Source organism: Ammodytes marinus, assembly GCF_949987685.1.
Source record: "Ammodytes marinus genome assembly, chromosome: 1".
Lineage (NCBI taxonomy): Eukaryota > Metazoa > Chordata > Actinopteri > Uranoscopiformes > Ammodytidae > Ammodytes > Ammodytes marinus.
This window is the reverse complement of record NC_137230.1, coordinates 31,003,019-31,025,803: the sequence shown is the minus strand read 5'-3', so window position 1 is coordinate 31,025,803 and position 22,785 is coordinate 31,003,019. Positions and strand designations below refer to the sequence as shown.

The 22,785-nt window shown below is 39.9% G+C and overlaps 1 protein-coding gene across 4 annotated transcripts in view; it reads left to right on the top strand.

Annotated features, from left to right (window-relative positions):
* Positions 1–22,785, top strand: part of madd (MAP-kinase activating death domain) — a 46,434-nt gene that overhangs the window by 8,747 nt on the left and 14,902 nt on the right. The window contains exons 4-20 of one of the 4 annotated variants that reach the window (XM_080027427.1): positions 2,094–2,397; positions 3,986–4,117; positions 4,594–4,707; positions 5,014–5,094; positions 6,550–6,606; positions 7,439–7,611; positions 7,745–7,980; positions 8,086–8,242; positions 8,371–8,474; positions 8,560–8,765; positions 8,976–9,112; positions 9,809–9,948; positions 10,556–10,657; positions 17,706–17,814; positions 19,398–19,584; positions 20,457–20,607; positions 20,973–21,176. In XM_080027427.1, coding sequence (XP_079883553.1) covers positions 2,094–2,397; positions 3,986–4,117; positions 4,594–4,707; positions 5,014–5,094; positions 6,550–6,606; positions 7,439–7,611; positions 7,745–7,980; positions 8,086–8,242; positions 8,371–8,474; positions 8,560–8,765; positions 8,976–9,112; positions 9,809–9,948; positions 10,556–10,657; positions 17,706–17,814; positions 19,398–19,584; positions 20,457–20,607; positions 20,973–21,176 — 2,594 coding nt within the window. Of the gene's footprint in view, positions 1–2,093; positions 2,398–3,985; positions 4,118–4,593; positions 4,708–5,013; positions 5,095–6,549; positions 6,607–7,438; positions 7,612–7,744; positions 7,981–8,085; positions 8,243–8,370; positions 8,475–8,559; positions 8,766–8,975; positions 9,230–9,808; positions 9,949–10,555; positions 10,658–17,705; positions 17,815–19,397; positions 19,585–20,456; positions 20,608–20,972; positions 21,177–22,785 lie in introns of all 4 variants that reach the window. The other 3 variants (XM_080027425.1, XM_080027426.1, XM_080027428.1) reach the window with 3 other exon arrangements.

Sequence of the window (22,785 nt, the reverse complement as noted above, 5' to 3'; positions counted from 1 at the left end):
TAGATTTAAAAGGTTTTCTTTTGAATGATTTGTATTACAGCAAATATTGATTTCATCTAGTATTTCAGGTTCAGCTGAAGTACTGAGAAAGATAATAGAGGTGTACCCAACAATGGTGCTGATGAGAGTAGATAAGATTCTTTATTATCATTGTACGAAACATACAACAAAATAGGTTTAGTTGTAATGCCAAATTCTTTGTTCATACTCAAGGTGCTTCTAGTCTGTGCACCCAGTATTTTCTGGTTATTCTGTTGCTATGGGAGACAGAGTAGATTGCAATTTTGACACAGTGATAATTAAGCTGTCACTTCACTCTGGCGAAGTATGATTGTTTGTCATCCAAGATGCACATATTTTCTCCAGTCATCAATTTCTAGCTGTAGAAGCGGTGCATATTTTAACCCTTTATAACATTAGGGGATTGTAGGAATGTTAATCCTTCACAGTTTATCTCATACCTTGACGTTTTGAACATATTGGATTCACATATCATCAGTAGATAGATGATGTGTGTGTTTTTCTGACGACCCTGAAATGGCTATTCAAGCCAAAGGCTGAGCAGATCCATGAGAATATTTCTTCCCGACATTGTTTGTTAAAATGTGGTGTGGCAATGACAGAGAAGGAGGAGAGAGCTCTGGCGTAATGGCTGCGAGGGAGGCTCTGACAGATTGAGGTCTCGGGCTGCCTTAGGGTAGCAGCTGCAGTCGGTGGGAGGGCTCTAAAGGACTAATGATTTATCTCCCACCCTGCCACACACACACACACACACACACTCACACACTCACACACGCACACTGAAGGGGCTTAATGGCACCTTGTGTTTGTAGAGTGGAGGGTTTTCACATCAATATTTCGTCAATTGCTGAAGTGCCTCTCCTGTGTTCTCTATCTCATTTGCTCATCGTATTAGTGATTTCCGTGGGTGTTTGCAGATGCTTCATTGTAGATGTTTGCAGCAATGAAATTAGTAGGGCTGGCCCGAATTATTCGAATATCCAAGTATTCGTTTGTTAAATTAGTATTCGGAGCTCAATTCAGTATTCAGATTTATTTTTTATTTTTTGCAAAAGTAGCTCAAACTGCAACAGATTGTTAGCAAATAATATTTAGATACACAAGTTATACAAAAACTGTAAAATACAAATTAGACGTTAATTTATAATATATTATTGAATTATTTTAACTTTGACCGCTGACCTTTCAAAGCGCTACTGGTGATATCAGCTGTAGGCTGCTATTGCCCATCATCAACAGTGACTTGCTTGTATCATGGGAATACGCGGTCAATAATGGATATAATATGGACACAGAAGAATTTCAATATTGGATCTTCGTATGGATTTATAAATCCCCGAAAAGATGCATGTTACGGGATGAATTGAAAAGCTCCTGTAAGGGTTACGATGGCACAGAGGACAGCTGATTTGGAACAGAACAACAGCTGTTCGCTACGACAGGGAAAAGTAAGGAACTCCGACTTTATTACCGTTAGAAAGTTATTAAAGCATCATCAGACCACGCAGCTTGTTGTTTCGGCTCACACACTCTGTTTCAGTGAGTACATTGGGATTATTAATGTTGGTTTTGATGGTGTGATTTTTAGAACGAGTATTCGAATACTCGCTTGGAAAATCCAACGAATATTCGAAGCCTGTGAAATGAAATTCGTGCCAGCCCTAGAAATTAGTTAATCATTTAGCCTCATCACTTGTGTACCAAAAATGAATGTTGACACTGACAGACATATTAGTATTAGATGTTTTACATGTTTAAATATTTTTTCTCAAAATATATCGAGGCTTATAAGAGTCACTTAATTTGTCACTGAAGTAGCTTGAAACATGTCACACATAAATGAGATAGGCATTACGTCTTGACATTTGTTTGACATTTTATGGATCAACAATGAATGAAATAGAATATATAATGAAAATAATAATTTAAGGTTGAGTCAGTGATTCTGTAGAACGTTTGTAGACAAAATTACTTTGTCAAGATCAGTAATTATGCAAGTTGTACCTTTTTAATGTAAAGGAAATATTGATGTATACAGTGAGAATTAACACTCTTGTTTACGTGCTTCCCAGGGACACCATGTGGCGTGTGTTCACTGGAGCGCTGTCTGTTGAAGAGAAAGGCAGCCAGCTGCTGGCTGACCTGAGGGAGATAGAGTCCTGGGTGTATCGGTTGCTGCGCTCACCGGTACCAGTGGCGGGTCAGAGGCGTGTGGATGTGGAGGTCCTACCCCATGAACTCAAACGGCCACTCACCTTCGCCCTGCCTGACAACTCCCGCTTCTCCATGGTGGACTTCCCCCTGCACCTGCCCCTAGAGCTGCTGGGGGTGGACGCCTGTCTGCAGGTCCTCAGCTGTATCCTGCTAGAGCACAAGGTAATAAGGCCTACAGCAGTGAGCTCAGAATACCACGCTCATCAATCATCGCTTGGACATGTCACTTTGTTTTCCTTTTGTAGTTTTAAAGACCAGAAGGAAATGTCTTGTGTGGTTGTCTTCAACTGCTACCAAATCACATTCTGGATTTTATTAAAGATCAGACTGATTGTTTCAAGAAGATCAAGCAAATCTATATTTAAAGAGACTTTGAGGAACTTTTAAATGATTATGTGTCAACAGTCAAATGTTCTCTGATGAATATAAATTACCTGTTGCAGCAAACGAGACCATCGTTGAAAAGAATGCTTTTGTTATATAGTTATTATTAATACCTTTGCTTGGGTATGATTTCCCACAAACTTAGATAAATCGATTCACAGAAGGCATACAAGAACACCCCTGAATGGTACTAAATCAAAGTTTACTTCCATCATCATACCATTATTAATCCGACACGTTCGCATATAAATACATGACCTCATTGTAATGCATCCTGCATGGCTCTTTCACTTGCTTCCTTAACAAATGCACACAAAGCCGGCACGCTCTAGCAAAGATCCTTAAGACAGCAGGCGCTGGTGTCGTAACATCTCTACCACTTTTGGCCCAAAGGGCCGCTATAATCAACAAAAACTGAAAGTTCCTCATTGCTACTTTATAGTAGTGCAGCTGTGTGTCCCAGCCTGGACAAAGAGGTTTTTCAAAGACCTTGTGAGAAATGCCCTGAGTGACCTTGATCGGACATTTTGTACTAGATGTAGGATCACTGAAGCCCTGTTACTGCACTGTGGACAAAGCATGATGGGTAAAGAGAAGTCTGTATGACTGAAAAAAAGACATTTAATCTCTGTCTCTCCTATCTCCTTCGACACTAGGAACACTAGTAGGGATGTAATATAAATCCTTGTTCGGTGCTGGTGTAGTGTTCTCTTGTGTGTTGTTCTTGATTTAAAGTGTCATTGGTACACGGGTTCTTTGAAATAAGTGTTTTTTACTTTTGACTTGGAACTGCAGATTTATTGAAATGTTTTTTTTTCCGATTGTCTGTCCACGTGCAGTAATGAATGAGCTTTTTCTTTGCAGCCCCCTCACCCTTTTTCCTCCTCCATTGTAAATTTATCTCAACTAGTTTGAAACGCTGACATATTGTATTCATTCATTTTGGTTATTTGAAAATGAATTCAGTGTATCATTAAATTCAGTCAGGCTGAACTAAATGCTGCTGTAAGCTTTCATGGTAAATTTATTTCAAGGATTTTGTGCTACCAAATGAATCTTAAATAACAGATTATAACTAATTCAAGTAAAATTGGGGTGTTCACACAATAACATTTCAGACAAAAAGAGGATGGATAATAGAATATGAATAAATCGGACAAATAATTGTGAGAAAAAGCACCAGAGCAAGAAGTCTTGGTGACTTCTAAGTATGACTGGATGAACATAACAAGGCAATGAAAGCCATCAAAATGTACTGTATAGTGAAATACACAGTAATTGACAAGTGTGAAAGGTTTTCCTTATAAAACACATTGATGTTGTGTTTTTTCAGTCATTTTTCATGTGTCTTTCTTTCTTTCCTCAGGTCATCCTACAATCCAGAGATTACAATGCTTTGTCTATGAGCGTCATGGCCTTTGTGGCCATGATCTACCCTCTGGAGTACATGTTCCCTGTCATCCCCTTACTGCCAACATGCATGGCCTCTGCTGAACAGGTAAAACGCGTCATTTGTTCTAGACACATTTCAAAAAGGTTGTTTTCTTTTTGTGTGTTTTCAAATTTAGAAGGGCTGCACAGTTTGGAAAAAAGATATCTAATTGGGAATATTGTGACTGATATTGCAATTTACGATATGATTAGCCATATTAGACAGAATGATTACTTTACATTATTATTCTCATTTGTATTGAAAAACATATTAAAATTATTATGGTGTAATTTTGTGGGAATCTGTGTAGACTGGACAACTCATGCAGTATGCCAATACGTAATTTAAAATGCTATTTTGACATATTTAGTCTTAAACAAATATGCACTTTCCTGCGATGTGAAAATTGCAGTAGGTCATATTACGATTTCGAATTAATTTAGATACATTTGCCGTCCTAAAATGTAGGCTTTAATTGCAAATGCTGTCCTTCGGGGTTACATGGAATTGTGAGTGACTTGTATGTTTTCTTCTCCCCACAGCTCCTTCTTGCCCCCACTCCTTACATCATAGGTGTACCGGCCAGCTTCTTCCTCTACAAAGCAGGTTTCAAAATACCAGACGATCTGTGGCTTGTTGACCTTGACAGCAGCAAGGTCAGTTCATCAACATGGCGTTCTCTTCCTCCTTCCAAACCAGTTTCTTCTGTTTTCATGTTCTGTTTCATGTTTGAATGTCCAGATTATTCTAATAAGTTATTTCTACTGGGCTGGGCATGCTAATGCATGACACAATAATAAAATATTCAATCAATCAATCTACTTATTACATTTTAAAAGGATTTTTAAAAACCCGGGCAATAATGTAATGTACATTATGGTCAAACAGTTATTTTTAATACCTTCATTGCTGCTACCTACTGAATTTTCTAATCTACTTTCAATTGTTGTATTTGTCTACAGGTTACAGCCCCCACCAATGCAGAGATTCTTCCACCTCTTCCAGAGCCTGAAGCACTCGAGCTTAAGAAACATCTGAAACAGGTACTGCAACTGATTTGTCCGATAACTCCTTTCATTTTCTGATTCTGGTGCATTATGGCAACCCAAAACCAGTGGGCCCAATGGCACATATGACGCAGGTTCTGCTACGGAGCGCCTTGTTAGTTAATTCACTCTTCAATACATGTTAACCTTCTCTTTCAGCAGTGTGAAGAATAGGCTTCCTTCTCCCACAGAGTTGTATGTATTGTAGATGAATGTGCGAGCATTGGAAATGAGTTTTGAAGTGCACTAACGTACATAAATGTTTTTCTTTCTTTTTTTTTCTGTTCTTGTTGCATGCTCTAGCTCTTGGAGGTAAAACCAGATCCTAGGTCCCTGCTCCCCAAACTAAACCTTTAGTGATGCTGTACTGGTAGTAAATACATTGCTCCCCCTAACCCAATTATCTAACCCAAAGTCAGAATCTGGTTCTGATTCATGCCGTGTGTGTGTGTGTGATTAGCAACTCTCTCCCCCGTGTGCAGACGTGTGACTCGAGAGGCTGTTGAGTAGGAGTGTGAGAAACCCTCAGTTTAGCGGTTGCGTGTTTGGAAACAAGCACACAATATTGAAACTAACTGTGAATGGAGATAATGTCACTGAGGACGGCTTAACTGATTATCTGAAGACTGTGATACCAAAGCAGAGTGCTGCTGATGTGAGAGCCGCTGAAAATACTTGCACTTAACACTGGATAACTCAAATGAATTAGTCTCCAATCAGGGACTGATTTATTTACTTTTTACCAAAATGATTGCATTTTTTTCCCTGAACAATTAGACAAGGCTTTTGTTTTTCCGCAGGTGCTTGATTGTGCAAGTATTTTATCTATGTTACTGAAAAGATCTGTTTTTGTTTCTGTCACTCACCACAACTCCATTGTGACCACTGGTTTGTCCCAGTTGGTCACCATGGATATCCTTCATGTGTCTTTGAGTGTCTGGATTGTGTAGTTGAAGTCTGGTTATGTTTTGTCTGTGTTTCTCACTGTCTTCCCCTGTTAAGCATAAAATCATCTCTTATATCCTTTTCTTTGTCTTCACTTTCACCAAGTCTTGCCAATTCTCTCTACACACACACTCCATTCACCTTTTCAAATTGAACACAAATGTATCTTTTCTTATCTCCTTTCTTCAGAGAATTTAATTTGAAATGGTCCTGATAACACGTCAAGACATCTTTGATTGCCCAAAGGAATCAGAAATAGCATCAGCATTTTTTTCATGAAGATCTATATGAATCAAGTTCGGCTATAAACCATATATCTAATATATTCATATTTGCTGTCAGCAAAAAAAAAGAAAAGACAAATAGGGAAGTTCTGTTGAAAGGAGACAAAGAAAAGAAACGGAAAGGGCAATGGTTGTGACCCTTCCATCATGTGCTGTGTCCAGTGTCAGTCACGAAGTAATCACCCCAGGCCTTCATGTGATTCTCCCCGCATCTCTTTCCTAGTGTCTGGTTAGGTTGACCGTGATCACCCAAAAGCAGATCTTCTCCTCTGAGCATAAGGTTACCGATTTCTCCTCCTGTGGAATGTGTAATGCCCCTGCACGGATATATCTCTTCTCTCTCACATTATTTTGCTTGTCACTACTACTGGTCTCCTACTCTTCGGGACGTGGATAAATAAATGCATAACAGTGCCACAGAATGTTGCAGACCAGTTTTTTGATACACTGCTTAGCTCTGGCTTTAGCATGACTGAATGTGCGCGCATCTATCTTGGCATCAGTGAGTTTTCCTTTAACCAAAACAACGATACGATGAAGCTTATCCCTTTGACAAATTTAACATTCATCCAGACCCAGCAACTAAATGTTCCATTATGCTAAGCTAAACACTGACACTTCAGTCTGCAGCAGTTTCTTCAAAGCAAACCATGCATAGTGACTTACTTCCCTTGTGCCCTTCCTATCCAAAGCGACACACCCACTACAGGCATCAACATGCAAAAAGCTGACCCTGCGCCTCAGTATTTGTTAAAGAGTCAAATTAAATTGGACCCTATAGTTTATGATCTCTTAACACACTTGATCATACAGTACTACTAGGTAGCAGAGATGCTTGGTAGTAAGAAGGATCAATAGTATTTTATTATAAAATAATTCTAATATTTCATTGGATCATCCCATAAAATCCCCCTTCAACCATTTCCATTTTGTAGTCCCTTTGGCCCCAATTGTTTCCCCTAATGTTAAGTTAATATAGCATTAGGTGTATACATTTATATTTTTACCAAAATGTTGATGCCAATCGTGGGAGTGGTCCATCACAGCACTGTTTTATTGTATGCCGATCCACTGTTATGTGTGTAATTTGTGTGACTTGTCACCTGTTGTAGGCCTTGGCCAGTATGAGTTTGAACACGCAGCCCATTCTGAACCTGGAGAAGTTCCAGGAAGGTAACGAGATGCCCCTGCTCCCACCGGGCCGAGACAAAGCTTCGCCGTCCTCCACAGAGTTCAACCCGCTCATTTACGGCAATGACGTTGATTCGGTGGATGTAGCCACCAGGTAACCTTCTTTCCACTGTCCATTTGTCTGAAAAGGGGGGGAAAATTACAAAAGTATAATTATTAGAGATACTGCTTATCTCAGCCACACACAGTAACTTATAACTAACTTAACATATGCTATTCTCTTAAAGGGTTGCCATGGTACGGTTCTTCAACTCCCCAAATGTTCTCCAGGGGTTCCAGATGCACACTCGCACATTGCGGCTCTTCCCCCGGCCTGTGGTGGCTTTTCAGTCATCCTCTTTCCTTCAATCTCGGCCACGACGCTCTAGTTTTGCAGATAAACTCTCTCACACCCAGGCGGTGGAATACTACGGGGAATGGGCTCTCAATCCTACCAACCTTGCCTTTCAGAGGATACATAACAGTAAGGCACATTAAAGATGATAGCGGTCTGTATCTGGTAAAATATGCATTATGGAAAATGTGTTAAAGTGTTATAAAGATTAAACTCTGCACGCTTTCGTTTCAGATATGTTTGACCCCTCTTTAATCGGAGACAAGCCTAAGTGGTACGCCCACCAGCTCCAGCCTGTGTCCTATCGAGTGTATGATGGAAGCTCCCAGCTAGTGGAAGCCATGGCTGGTCCCTTGGAGGAAGAGGCCAACGATTCTGACCCCACGGACAGGTAAGAAAGAACAACTTTTCAGTGTAACAGTCCAATTTATTCTTCTTAGTTTAGTACTTGGTTTATTTAAGTTGTTGCTGTAGATATTTGTTTAGTCAGCTCTTAGAAATGCATTTTATGTGTTGCAGTGGTAGTGACAGTGAGGGATGCGATGACTCCAGCTCATCCTATTCCTCTCTTGGAGACCTTGTGAGCGAGATGATCCAAGGAGACATCCAGGGAGACACACCAAGTAAGACCTTGTTTCATAACAAGATAGGCATTGATCATACTTGCACCGTTTCCTTCCTTATAATTTTTTTACCTTGATGTCCTAGGCTTGGACCCGCCTACCCACGCTGCACTGGGCGACGCTAGTGAGGTGGAGATTCAAGACTTCGAGGACTTTAAGGAAGTCCGGGGCTCTGAGGGTCCACCGAGCGGGGACGCACCTGCAGAACCCACTGATGGACAACCTCTCCGTTCAAGCTCCAGCACTACGGCAAGCTCTAGTCCCAACACTGTCATCCAGGGAGTCAACCAGGTGTGTGATCATTCCAATTAAAGCTTAATTTCCCTTTTGGAATCTATTTTTCTTCCTTGTCTTCTTTTTCCTTTTTAAGAAACTAAATGTCATAAGAATAATTGATATGACCATGAATATTAACATGAAATGAAGCAGAATAATATTTAATTGGTCATATTAAGAGCAAATTTACACAGTTCCCATTAATCTGTGTGTTCATTTTTCCAGGAGCAGGTGGAAATACCTGAAATTGAAGCATCAGCAGGTGCCGCTTTACAGAACCCTGTCCCTGCTTTGGGCAGCCAGCCCTTCCTCAGACCTGCAGCCGATGCTGGCCTAGTGGAGCACAGCAACAAAAAGCAGGAGTATGATAACCCATACTTTGAACCCCAGTACGGCTTCCCCACAGAAGATGACCCTGATGCAGAAGAGCAAGTGGAGTCATACACCCCTCGATTCAACCAGAACCTCAATGGCAACAAGTGTGTTAAACTTGTTCATAACTTGAATGACCGCATTATCATCATTCAAATGGGCTCTCTGACCAACCATGCAATGTTCTTCTGTGCTCTATCCAAATCCAGCATGTCAAATCAATCTCTTCATTCATGGTGGTCTTGAATCTTTGGTGGTGTTATGTCATGAGATGGTGTGAATGCTTGACAGTTTCCCATTTTGTATGCATGTGTTCCTGTTTTCCTGTATTAGTAAGAAGTAGTAGTAAGAAATGTGTTTCAGTCCATGAAAGCAAAGCAGAGTACATTCATTGCAGGCATAGCAATAGAACATTGATCATAAAGGTGTGGGCTCAAGCCGAGGCTTATAATGCCTACCCTATGAACATTCAATTTAAATATTAAAACAAAAACAGTCTCAGAACCTGACTTAAAAAAACATGGAACTATAGTTCATACAATTTAAAAAAAACATTAAATGAAAAACTTACATAAATGATAGAATATAGTTTGGATTATAGTTATACTATTATTATTATATGGCAGACTTTATACTTACTATACGTTTATGTATTATATTTGTATATGTCGTGTTTGTCTCTTTAGGTTACAGCGTCCTTTACGTCCTAGTAGCCTGAGGCTTCCAGGAGAGTCTGACGGGGAGGGAGACTCCCGGAACAGCTCGCCAAACTCCACCATCTCCAATAACAGCAATGATGGATTTGGAGGACTCATGTCTTTTGCCAGTAAGCATATTTGAATTTCATTGGGTTTCTTTCAAGCTAGGCCCAAAATGTAAATCATTTCAAAGAAGGCTGATGTATGTGGGCGATGATGAATTTGAAAAGCCAAAACCAATAGCACTTGTCAGATCTAGTTCACCCATTCTTAAATACTTATAACCTTGTGTAAGCTAGAACATGCACCCTCACAAATTCAAAAAGGCATTCGTATGCAGGGTGTACATGATGTTGCCTTGTCACAGTGAACTTTCTGTTTTGTCTAGAGAACAAAATGAGTTGGTTTTCTCTTAAGCAAAACACTGCCATTGCATTGAACAGAATTAATGGATACTATTATAAACACAAACTATTTGATGTTGTGTTATTTTATTCTTAAAAGTACCTACAGTACATCTGTTTTCTATAATAACAGTAGATTAATGTGTAGCGTCGTGAAAGCGGTCATTCATAATGAACAACAAACAATTGCCACCCCATTTAGCAGATTCCCTAAGCTCTGTTAAGAGGTTTAGCATCTTTAAGCACATTGTAATGTTTTTTTGGCCCGCAATTGTACTGTTTTGGTTCTGTTTTCTGTTATCTGATTATATTATTATCACTCCCACCCCAGGCAATCTTTACAAGAACCACGGCACCAGCTTCAGTCTGTCCAATATTGCTATTCCCAACAAGGCAGCAAGGGAGAAAGCAACGCCTTTCCCCAGTCTCAAAGGTAAGAGCTAACCTGACTATGTTTTGATGTGTTTGATGATTATCTTATTGTCTGTACCAGTTGTTCAGGGGCAAAAATAAACATTATTATAACATTTCTTGGTCATACTGGTACAATAGGGAGAGTTTACCAAAACAATAAAAAGGTTTAGTGTCAACATTTTTGTTTTTCTAAACCACTCATGTATAATTTTACAAAGTCACTGGCTTCATGTTTGCATTATATATGTATATGTTTATACCATTCTTATAATAAACAAGCCCTGACTTTTCATTGATATGTCTAAGGCCAGCATTGCTTTCCCACAAAAAATAAACCATTACTATTTTATACTAGTCCAAACAGGCAGGCGTTTTTCTTCTTAGTGTTCTTTTTTAAATAATTTGACTTTTCTTCTTTGCCTTTTTGTTTTGTTTTTGTTTTGTAAATTAATTTTTGCTTTAAAAGAATATTTCACTATTGATATTGAGGAGGAAATGGATCAAGCAGGTTTGTAGAGCTCTTTTTATAGCCTGACTTTCTTCCTGCTGGTTTGCCAGACAGATATGGCACTATTTTAAAGGAGAATATTGAGGATATATCAAAAAAGGTTTTTCTCTCAAGAGTAACAGGAAAATCCATCTTAAAAATCACTTCACGGTTGTTGCTGCCACCATGGTCTTGCACGTTTTGCTCCTCATTTGCGGGGATGATCAAGTATTTCTCATGTGAATGTTTTCTTAGCCTATATTCAACTATACCTCAGCCTTTGTATTTGACTTTTTTCACAGTACTTGTAACTGATTAAGCATGTTTGAAGTAGTTCATATAAACTTTGTTACAAAGCCACGGATCATTTAAAGCGGATAAATGTGGCATGGCAGGTTTCAATCTTTGTCCCAGCAAACAGAGAATGAGTAAACAATCCAAGCCTTCTGCAGCAGTATATGGTTTTATGGATTTATGATCAGAAGATATGAGATTACGTGCAGTCACACATGAATGGAAACCTAAACATAACACAATGAATTCAACGGCACTGGCAGCTGGTGCTCATATTCAGATTTTTTTTATAGAGTCTTAACTGAGATAGTAAATTATGTTTACAACACACACGCCTTTCCTGAAGTTATACTAACTGAAATTGCCTGTGGGAATAGAGTTATCAAACCTGACAAATTATATTTTTTTAAGTTGAATTGGCTCGTATGAATTATGTTTAGGCTGGATTTTCACTTTAATTGAGATAAAAACCAGATGCAGCATGGTAATGTAACTCAATAGCTCCACTCCATGTGGAATAGCTGCCATGGAAAATGTTCTGTTGATTATTGTGTGTTTTGTCTTTGTTGTTCAGATTCCCCTGACAGCCCGGGTATGTTATGTCTGGTGTGATAGTTTGTTCTAGCCCCCTGACTAGGCATTTCTTTGTACTTGAAGTGACCTATACCTATCTTACACCCTGTTTCTCAGCATAGGCCTAAGATAGAAGACACACCTTTTAATGTGGTTCATGTTTATCCATGCCTTCCCCTTTATTCCTTTGCCATTCTGCTGTGTGTGACTGGTGGGAGTCTTTTTGATGCGCTATGATGCACACATTCATAGCCTAGAGATTTCTTCTGTTATTGGTGTGGCATCTGCACAAGAATGATTCTCAGTCCTCAATAAAGTGCATTTACCTAGTTAATGTCTGGATGTAGTTATATCTAAGTTCTTTTAACCTTGCTTGCTTGTTTGATGAATTTCCATTGATGAGTGTTTCCATAGGCTTTTGAGGTCGATCACTATTTTAACAATAGCATTGAAGACTCTTTTATTATTATTTTATGTCCTAATGAAGTTTTAATGTGCATTATTATTATTATTACATCATGCAAAAACAAGTAAATCAACTCCATCCATTGGTCTAGGTTTACATTTTCATTGTCCAACTGGACTGTTCATCATTATACACATCGTTCAGGCACTGATGTATATGAAACAGAGTATGAGCTATACACAGCTCCTACTCAGTAGACTAATGTCATTAGTCATCTTATCGAACACTTTCAGAGGTGATGCCATGCCATCATCAGAACATGTTGTCTCCTTATCTTTTCTGTCTGCCCTTTCCTCATTTACTTTTTATATTCTTTTTTTGGAGCATGTCTGTAGTGTTATGGGTTGATGTTCAGACTGGTTGTGTCTGGGTCGGTGTCCCTCTCTCTGTTCTTCTTTTCGTGGGACTAATTCTGGGTTTTGTTGTGCAGTATTTGGGCTAAATTCTCTAATGGAGATAATTACAGAGGCCGGCCCGGGGAACGGAGAAGGTGGGTTCTGCCCTTTTATTGAGTTAGCTGCATGTTTCTCCAAGCCAGTCAACTACATCTCCCAGCATCCCTCTCTGTCTATCCTAATCTCAGTCATCGTTTGTGTCATCAAAGATCCAGTGCAGCATTGAGTCTGTTGTCTTACCTCGCCACCATCCATAGTGACTAACTGTTATTTCACTCCATAGTATTTATGATTTTATTCATTGAACTAGCTCTATCACAAACAATTTTCAAAGGATTTATAAGAAAAGAATACCTAAATAAAATATTCACAGGAATAAGTTCAACGGTATACTGCAAGGAATGGCCTCAAGGAAACAAATGAGGCACAAGACAAAATATGTATGAGGTACAATTTAAGAATGGAATAGACTAAGCTAATCTACTCATTCATTGTTTTCTTGTCCCTCTGCTCCCGTGCTCTATGGGATTAATGGGGGTTGGGCCCAAACAAACTAACACAGTAGAAATATGGGAATTTTGAATGTAAGTGGGGAAAACGTTTTCTTTAACTTTCAGTTAACTAAGTTCATGCTTTTACAATTTTTTTTTATATAGTTTTGGCTAGATAGTGTGTATGTCACTTAAAGTACAACCTGGCAGATAAATTCAATTTCATCAATGTGCCAACTGAGGCCAAGAACGATCTGCCGATGTTGCAGATTGGCATATTTAACAGGTTTTCAAACTTTTTTTGCAAGCTGCCCTTTTTGCTGACCCAGACCTGGGAATCAGATTGGTTTGACTACCCTCTCCCTTGCTACTCAGGTTGACACATCAATGACCCCTAGGATCAAGTGCCATTTAAAAATACTGCTGTCTCAAAGTTTCCCCCATTGATAAACTGCAACTAAAAAGTATAAAATCACAGTTAAAAGCTGTGGTCTGTCCAAGACCTGCAAATATTGATAATGGCCTCAAGTCTATCCAACTTTTTCATTTAACCCAAAACATTTCTGGGCATACTAATGTTACACAAATCCAAAAGTTTTCTCCAGCATCTCTGTGCAGTAATGTTTATCATACCGAAGAGCCTTTGTATTTCAAATGCTGTTTTTATCGAAATGACTCCTAGATTAAATTTAAAGAACAGCTTTGCAGTGTTGGTTTCCAAGCCTTCTGCTTGTGTTATTGTATGTTTTGGAAGAATACACCCAATTTCTGATACCCCTTGACAGAAACCATCATGAACAATGAGTCCCCGCTTTTAAATTACACTGACAATAAAGCAGCCTAGAGCCTATAATTATACAGTATTTGTCGGACCAGAACGCTCTCTGTCTCTGAGAATGTGCTCCTCCTCTATCCTTTCATGCCTTAGAAACAGACTCAGTGTGATGAAAATGAGATATTGTCAGCTTGAGTCACTTTGAGACTTTTCTCTGTATTTGTGGTCTTTGTCTATCTCAGGACAGATTTACTTAATGCAGTGTAGATCTTAGTGTGGATCAGTTCAGTTGTGAGTTGCTGTAGTTGGATCAACCCTTAAAATGTTTTATGATTTATAGTATTGCAATGAATGTGAAATGGTCTTCAGAAAATTGCGGGCACTTGATGCAGTTAAACATGCTACATTAAAATACGATATTTGGTTGCAAAAACAATATTGTGATGATGTCACACATCCAATATGTTTTATTGTACATGTTTCCTCCAACTTTGAATCATCCTTTACCCGATAAGGCTTGACCAATTGAGCTCCAGATTGGTTATTGTTCAAAGTGCTGTCTGAGGAGGTTCACGTCATTTGTTTGAGTACCTGAAATTCATAGCTGTTGGACTATTGGTTGGAATTTCGGCAGGTCAGAAATGTTGGTTGGCAGTTTGAGCACCTCAACTGATAATTTTCCCTCATGGTTGCCACACCATTACAAACTGTAGTGAGCTTGTTTCCATATAACTGGAGAAGTATTTTGCATGCGTGATATATCGGTGCTATCAAACTTCAGTACAGACACTGTATTGTCTGCATCTCAGAGCTATCTTGCAGCTGCATATTTTTCTTTTATCTTTTTACTTTCTGTTCATAGAAACACACAGAGATATGTTGCATTTCTCCCCTCTTGTCAACATTTTTGAAGATGCTTATTTATCCATGGACATAACTTGCTTGGGGTTCCTAGTTTATATTCAGTGTTTGCAACCCATGCCGTGGCCAGTCAACTGATCCGTACATTGAGAATGTAGAAGATGCATATTCAGACTGTGCAGAAAGGCTGATAAGAACGTGCTATGTGTACTTACCCTCCCAGCTTGAGACAGAATTATACCATTCTCATCAGGGGAATGTATTATGTCCTGATATGATGTCCTTTGAATAATAGCAGTGCTAAAAATCTAAGAGACAAAGAACAAACTTCTGCAACAAGATATACAGTGGAGGAAATAAGTATTTGATCCCTCACTGATTTTGTAAGTTTGCCCACTTACAATGAAATGAACGGTCTATAAATGTAATGCTAGGTTTATTTTAACAGTGATAGACAGAATATCAAAAAGAAAATTCAGAAAATCACATAAAAAAGATAGAAATTATTTTGCATTTCATTGATAACACAATGATTTGATCCCCTATCAAAACATTGCTTAGTACTTGGTGGAGAAACCCTTGTTGGCAAGTGCAGAGGTCAGACGTGTCTTGTAGTTGATGACGAGGTTTGCACACATCTCAGGAGGATATTTGGACCACTCCTCTTTGCAGATCCTCTCCTAATCTTTAAGGTTTTGAGGCTGTCACTTGAGCTTCAGTTCCCTCCACAGATCTATTGGATTAAGGTCCGGAGACTGGCTAGGCCACTCCATGACCTTAATGTGCTTCTTCTTGAGCCACTCCTTTGTTGCCTTTGCTGTATTTTTAGGGTCATTGACGTGCTTGAAGACCCATCCACGACCCATTTTTACGGACGTGGCTGAGCGAAAGAGGTTGTCACCTAGTATTTCATGGTACATGGCCCCATCCATAGTTCCCTCGATGCAGTGAAGTCCAACTGTCCACTTAGAAGAGAAACACCCCCAAAGCATAATGCTTCAACCTCCATGCTTGACTGTGGGGATGGTGTTCTTGGGGTCATAGTCAGAACTCCTCTTCATCCAAGCATGGCGAGTCACTATGATACCAAAGAACTTGATTTTGTTTTAATCTGACCACATCACCTTCTCCCAAGCATTCTCTGAGTCGTTAAGGTGTTCATTGGCAAACTTCAGACGGTTCCCTTCTTGAGCAGGGGGACCTTTCGGGCACTACATGGTTTCAATCCATTACTGCATAGTGTGTTACCAATGGTTTTCTTGGTGACTGTGGTCCCAGCTGCCTTGGGATCATAAACAAGCTCCTCCCGTGTAGATCTGGGCTGATCCCTCACCTTTCTCATGATCATTGATTCCCCACAAGGGGAGATCTTGCATGGAGCCCCAGATCGAGGGAGATTGATGGTTATTTTGTGTTTCTTTTATTTTCAAATAATCGCACCTACAGTTGTCTCCTTCTCACCCAGCTCCTCGCCAATGGTCTTATAGTCTATTCTGGCCTTGCGCAGGTCTACAATCTTGTCCCTGATGTCCTTAGACAGCTCTTTGGTCTTGCCCATGATGGAGATGTTGGAGTTTGATTTATTGACTCTGTGGACAGGTGTCTTTTTATACAGGTAACAAGTTGAGACAGGTGTGTTTTATAGAGGAAACTAGTTGAGATTAGGAACACTTTTTTTTAAAGTACGAGAACTAATCTGTGGGAGCCAGAATTCTTTATAATTGGTAGGGGATCAAATACTTTTTTCACTCAATGAAATGCAAAATAATTTATATCTTTTTTTTTTATGTGATTTTCTGGATTTTCTTTTTGATATTCTGTCTAACACTGTTAAAATAAACCTAGCTTTAAAATTATAGACCGCTCATTTCTTTGTAAGTGGGCACATTTACAAAATCAGTGAGGGATCAAATACTTATTTCCTCCACTGTAACACTAATTATTCACCAGTTACACCACATCACATGCTGCAATGGTTTGGACTTGGGTCATGTCCCATTGTAATTTATTCAGTCGAGTCAATTAAATGAGAAACAAAATACACTTGCCTAATATTTTAAGCCTCTATATTATAAATATAATATAATGATCAAATGATTGAGCCACCCAACACAACAATGTATAACAATTAGTGCAGCTCCTTTACCTTGCCATCTACACATTCCTTAATTTTATTTTCATGCATGTCATCATTGATCTCTGTACACACTATCCTCTGTCTGACCTTACATCTCTATGCTGCTAATGTGTGATGCCACCAAGAGCACTATTTGGACTCCTGTGTATGTGCGCGTGCGCGTGTCTCTCTGTCTGTATGTCTGTCTGTCTGTCTGTCTGTCTGTCTGTCTGTCTGTGTACCATGTCTGTGTTTGGTTTGTCCTTCACCTTTCTTGATGTAATAATAGACTAGGAGCTCCATTAATTTGTCTGTTCAGCAGTAGATAACCTTCAGTAGATTCAAGGTGTGTCCCTCCTATCCACAAATGATGCAAACTGCTTTTTTTTCTATTTAATGTGGGAGCTTTAAAAAAAAAAAAAGAAGTTTGAAGGATGTCTCCTGTCCTGGTTTACAGTTCCTAGTGAGCAGTTGCCTCTGTGTGTGCCCAGTCCACTTCTACTGAGTGCTCCTCTGTCTAGTGACCTAGTAGTTTGCAGTGTTTGTTTTGTTATTTTGTTTTTTTTTATCTGTGGTTCTGAAACCTCATTGCTTTGGTTCTTCTTCCAGGCGCACGTGCACCTCGAGCACTTGTGGACCAGAAGTCATCAGTAATCAAACACAGTCCAACAGTAAAGAGAGAACCGCCTTCTCCGCAGGGTCGAATCAACAACACAAGGTGAGGAATTCTTTCAAATGTAAAAGATCAGTCAACATGGCTACATGAAGGATAATAGCATATTGTCAAAACATAGATTTAATTTAATTATACTATATCTGTTGCAAATGTTAAAAACACTGTCAGTATCAAGTGTATGAAGGTACAGTTGTTGCATAATCTTTATTTTATTTGACAGGGATAGGGAATTGTTCTCATTTGTTATTATTTACCGTACTTTTCGGCCTACAAGCCGCGACTTTTTCCCCGTTTTTCGACCCTGTTATTACACAGCACAGTATATATTCTGTAGCTACTGGGGATGGGCGTTAGTAATCGAGTACTCGAGTACTCCTCGTTTCAAATGATCTCGATTGGTGGATGAGGAAAATCGTTTTTTGTTTTTTTTAGTGTTTGTAGCCTTTAGGCCGGCCGGCGGGCCGCCCCTATTTTAAAATGTTATATACGTGTACAAAACGGCACAAAACGGATATAAAGTTTAACAAAATTAAATATTTTGATCCAAGTTAAATAAACTAAGCGTTGTGTCAAACAGACACCTCCGTGCAGCGCAGCCAGTGTGTGGTCTCCACAGCACCGCGGAGCTGAATGCGGTGCTGGAAAACTTGGAAAGAAGCCAGGCTGACTTCGGGCACATTCGAGCAAACGACATTTAAGAAGCCTTTATTATGGAATATAGGATTGAGATTCAAAAGCCGACGGTGTAACGTTCCGTTAACGAGGAATTAGTCGCGGTAATTAGTCACGGACAGGAGTGAGCATTACGTGGTTGGATATACTAGCCTACTACTTCTACTGCTTTGGTGAGTTATTTAGCCTATCTATGTGTTTAAATTGTAGGACAATAATTTTATTGTATTTGCTGCCCTTCTTATTTTAAATGTCTATTTTGAATGTTAGCCAACTACAGCCCATGCTTTTTTTCTCTCTCTTTTTTCTCTCTCCACCGCAGACCTACTTGATCGGTTTAAATTGTGGCCCGCTTATTTAATTACTTTCAGTTAGGAAAATGTGTTTTAAACTTGTGGAAAATAAATCCTTAATATCATATGGCAACTGTGACTGTTTGACATAAGCATTGAGCGCTTTATTGCGGTCAACCGTTGTTCTGTAGACATATGCGTTGCGTCCTAAAAATAGAAAAAAGTTTAACGAGGAATCGATTGATCCTCGAGGATTGCAAGCGATCACACGAGTAGCGAAAACACTCGTGCCCATCCCTAATAGCTACTATTGCACAAAATGGTAACACTTACGTACGTTATGCAAATATGCAACTTGTTTGTTGAAATGTGGGAGCTTCCTCAAGCAGCCATCTCTTTCCCGACAATCCCCTCTGTGCACGAACTCTTACATATGGTAATTAAACATTATAACACCTGCGGCTTATTGTCCAGTGCGGCATATAGTACGGAAAGTACGGTACACAAATACACGTCAGTTCCTGCAACTGCTTAAATGGGCTACTGAAACACATGACTATTTTCTACTACTATTTTACACGTTAGTTATTCACCATATCCACCTCCATGCAAGTGGTGTTTATTTACTTGAATGTGACTGAAATGATTGTTATTCTTCAGTGAGAACCAGCAGTTCTTGAAGGAAGTCGTGCAGAGTGTTCTGGATGGTCAGGGAGTCGGCTGGCTCAACATGAAGAAAGTGCGCCGCCTGCTGGAGAACGAGCAGCTCCGTGTGTTTGTGCTGAGTAAGCTGAACAGAGCCATCCAGTCGGAGGAAGATGCCAGACAAGAGATAATACGTGATGTGGTGAGATACTTGTTTCTGCCCTCCCCACCTTCAACGGATGTGCTAAGACATACTCAATATTCCTTATAATATGAAAAGCTTGAATATAATAGTGTAGTGAGTGCCATAGATCAGTGGTTTTCAAACTGTGGGGCCGCGGGGTTATGGCAGGGGGGGCGCGGATGAATATGAATAGTTTGTGTTTTTTATATTAAGATCACGGCATAGCTGGACAAGAGTTCTTCTGCTTCGTTCCTCTCACTGCATTTAAATGCATTCATTATATTACAGAGAAATAGGTCTCGTTAAAGAAAAAGAGCACCAAGCCCAACCCAGAGGACCCTGCATACATTTTTATTTTTTATTTTAAATTAATATTTTTATGGGAAATCCATGTGTCTTTCTTCAATAGCGTCTAATTCATCAGACCCGGAGGGGCTCCGCTGAAATTTGTTCTCTGAGGGGGGGCTCACTCTCTCACACTTTGAAAACCCCTGCCAAAGAGTGTGTCAATTTAGTCGGAATGTGCATACAATTATGTTTTGCAGGTGTAGTTTTCTTGATGATAAACATATAAACCACACCATCACAAATTTCTCTGAGGACATTTAAATCCGTGTAACATCACACCCTTTATCCTTTATACCATGGGGCTTGCAGTGTCCTGCTTGTATTTTTCTGTCGTGGTGAAATCATTATAAACTTTTTTTTATTTATTTTTTACACAATATTTTTTTGACATTTTGTATGCTTTATTGATAGTGAGAAGAGACAGAGGTGAAATGGGGCAGAGAGGGGAGTGACATGCAGAGAACGACCGCGGGGGGGACGCCCTACCAACTGAGCTAAGGGCGCCCAAGTCATTATAAACTTTATCACTGTTTTGTTTCCAGGAGGTGAGCAGAAAGGTGTACAAAGGCATGCTGGACATCTTGAAGTGCACCGTTTCCAGTCTGGAGCACTCGTACACTAACGCCGGCCTGGGAGGAATGGCCAGTGTCTTCAGCCTTTTGGAAATAGCACGCACACACTATCAAACCAAAGGTACATTCCATACGTTTGGCTCAGGAATGCTTCAATTTAACGCTTGATTGCTTAATTTATGGAAACTAAATTAAAAGAACATATGTTTTTTTTTATGACTGTGCTACTAACTCTTGTCCTTGTCTTAGCATTGTTTGTTTTATATTAAGCTTTAAGCGGCATGCTAGACGTCGACTCACTAAAACATTAACCTGTAATTGTTAAGTTTAGATCATTTTACTCCTTGGTCTAACACTGTTAATCCTCTTCCACTTCAAACCTCCAAGTTTTTTCTTTTTCTGCAAATTTCAAATATTTTATTTTTTCTGCAATTTTCTTCAACTCTGTCTTTGGCCCCCCCACCCTTAATTTTGATAACTTGGTAGACCCAGAAAAACGCAAGCGAAGCCCCACAGACAGTGCTGGCAGCCCGGGGAGTAAAGAGAGCCCTACTGGTCGCATGGAGATGGCCAGACCTCAAGGCCTTCTGAATGTTCCCCACCTGCAGCTGCCGCACCACCCAACCAGCAAAGGAGCCCGCCCCTTTGATTCCCGGAGTCTAAACGAGGAGAACTTTATTGCCTCGATTGGTGTGTACACCACTCCAGCCCCGGTTGCATGTGCACTGTTAGATCCCCCTACCCCCGTGCCCTACAAGCTCATCACCCTTAATACCCAGTACCCCTCCTCCCCCCTGCTACAACCCTACAACCATCTCAAAGAAAGATCCCCTCACCTGTCCCGAAAGATTCTTACAGGTGTTCTAATATTCCACACACTTTGATCGGAAATACTGGTGATTATTGCTGAAATCAATTTCGTTTATATTTTTTTATAATTCCACTAATTTGATCAAATTCTTTAGTGGTAATGATTTTCAAAATAAGAATGTATTTTAAACTCTAAATTCAGAATTCAGCCCTGGTTAAAATTGTCCTATTGTGGATGTAGATTCACCTTGAAAAGTGTCTGGAATATTTCCCTGTGTTCCCCAGGCTGGACTGCGTGTGTTTGTCTCCCCTTCCTTAAACATCTGTGCTCGTTTGCCTCTTCTCTGGAGTTCTGTTGTAAGCCTCTTAGCACCTTGAATGCATGTTCTTTGTTTTGGTCTTCCAATACCTAAATCTGCAGTAGTGGACGAGGGAAACCAGAGGTATGTTTGCGCATCGATAGTCAAATTGGTGCTCGTCTTTGCCTTTACTGCAGGTTTCTGCAAGGCGTGCTGTAGTAAACGGCAGCTGCCTTTGCTCTCAGCATGGAGGGTGGAAGAATCACTCCCCAGTAAACAGTCCCAGGAAAGAGAGATAAAAAAGTTTTCCATTGGTTGCTAAAGAACCAACTAATTTAGAAAATCCTATATAATCTCTAGCACTTAATTTTTACAAGACTGATTCTGGGTCTGTATACGGGGGACACTTTCAGTCAACCACCCTGACACCTTTCCTACCCGCACCCCTTATTTTCCTGTGAGAAGTTGCACCTTCAATTCTACAGAATGCTGTGAGACGTGCATCCCGGCTTCTGCAACTGCTCCATTTCACCTGCTGGCTAGTCGGCATCTCAACCCCATTCCATGCTCTTTTCCGAATCAACCATCTCTCTCTCTCTCCCTCTGTCTCTCTCTCTCTCACCTTTGCTCTGGAGAGCCAGACTAATGCAGTCGATGAGATCGTTGGCCTATGGTCAGCACTAAAGCTCATTCTGACATCACTGTGTGGCTCTCCAGGACTTTGGTTCCAGGAGCTCTGGGTGTGTTGTAATGTTACCTTAGTAGCTGTCCCACACGGTGGGTCCACAAATGACTTCTTTTGAATTTTGCCCAGATTAAGGCACAGCTACATGCAAGCATTACAACACAACCTTGTTCAGTAATAATGACTTCTTCTCAATGCTTAATTTGTTTTTGTTGATTTTAATGCTCATCCACCATACATGCCCTTTCAACCAGCTCTCTGACTCTCTCTCTGTCTTTCTCTCCTTGCTTGCAATGCATCTTGGGTAGAATTGTGGAGCAAGCACCAGGATAAGCAAAAAGCTATGGAAAAACCACAGAGTAAGAGACTTTTCACACACCAAAAAAAAAATAAACAGGATTTCTTGGGGTGTTCAGCTGTTGACCTTTTCTCCACCTTTTGATACTCACTCTTTGTCTTTGTCCGTGAATAGTAAGACTGCCAGAATAATTTACAGAAATAAATA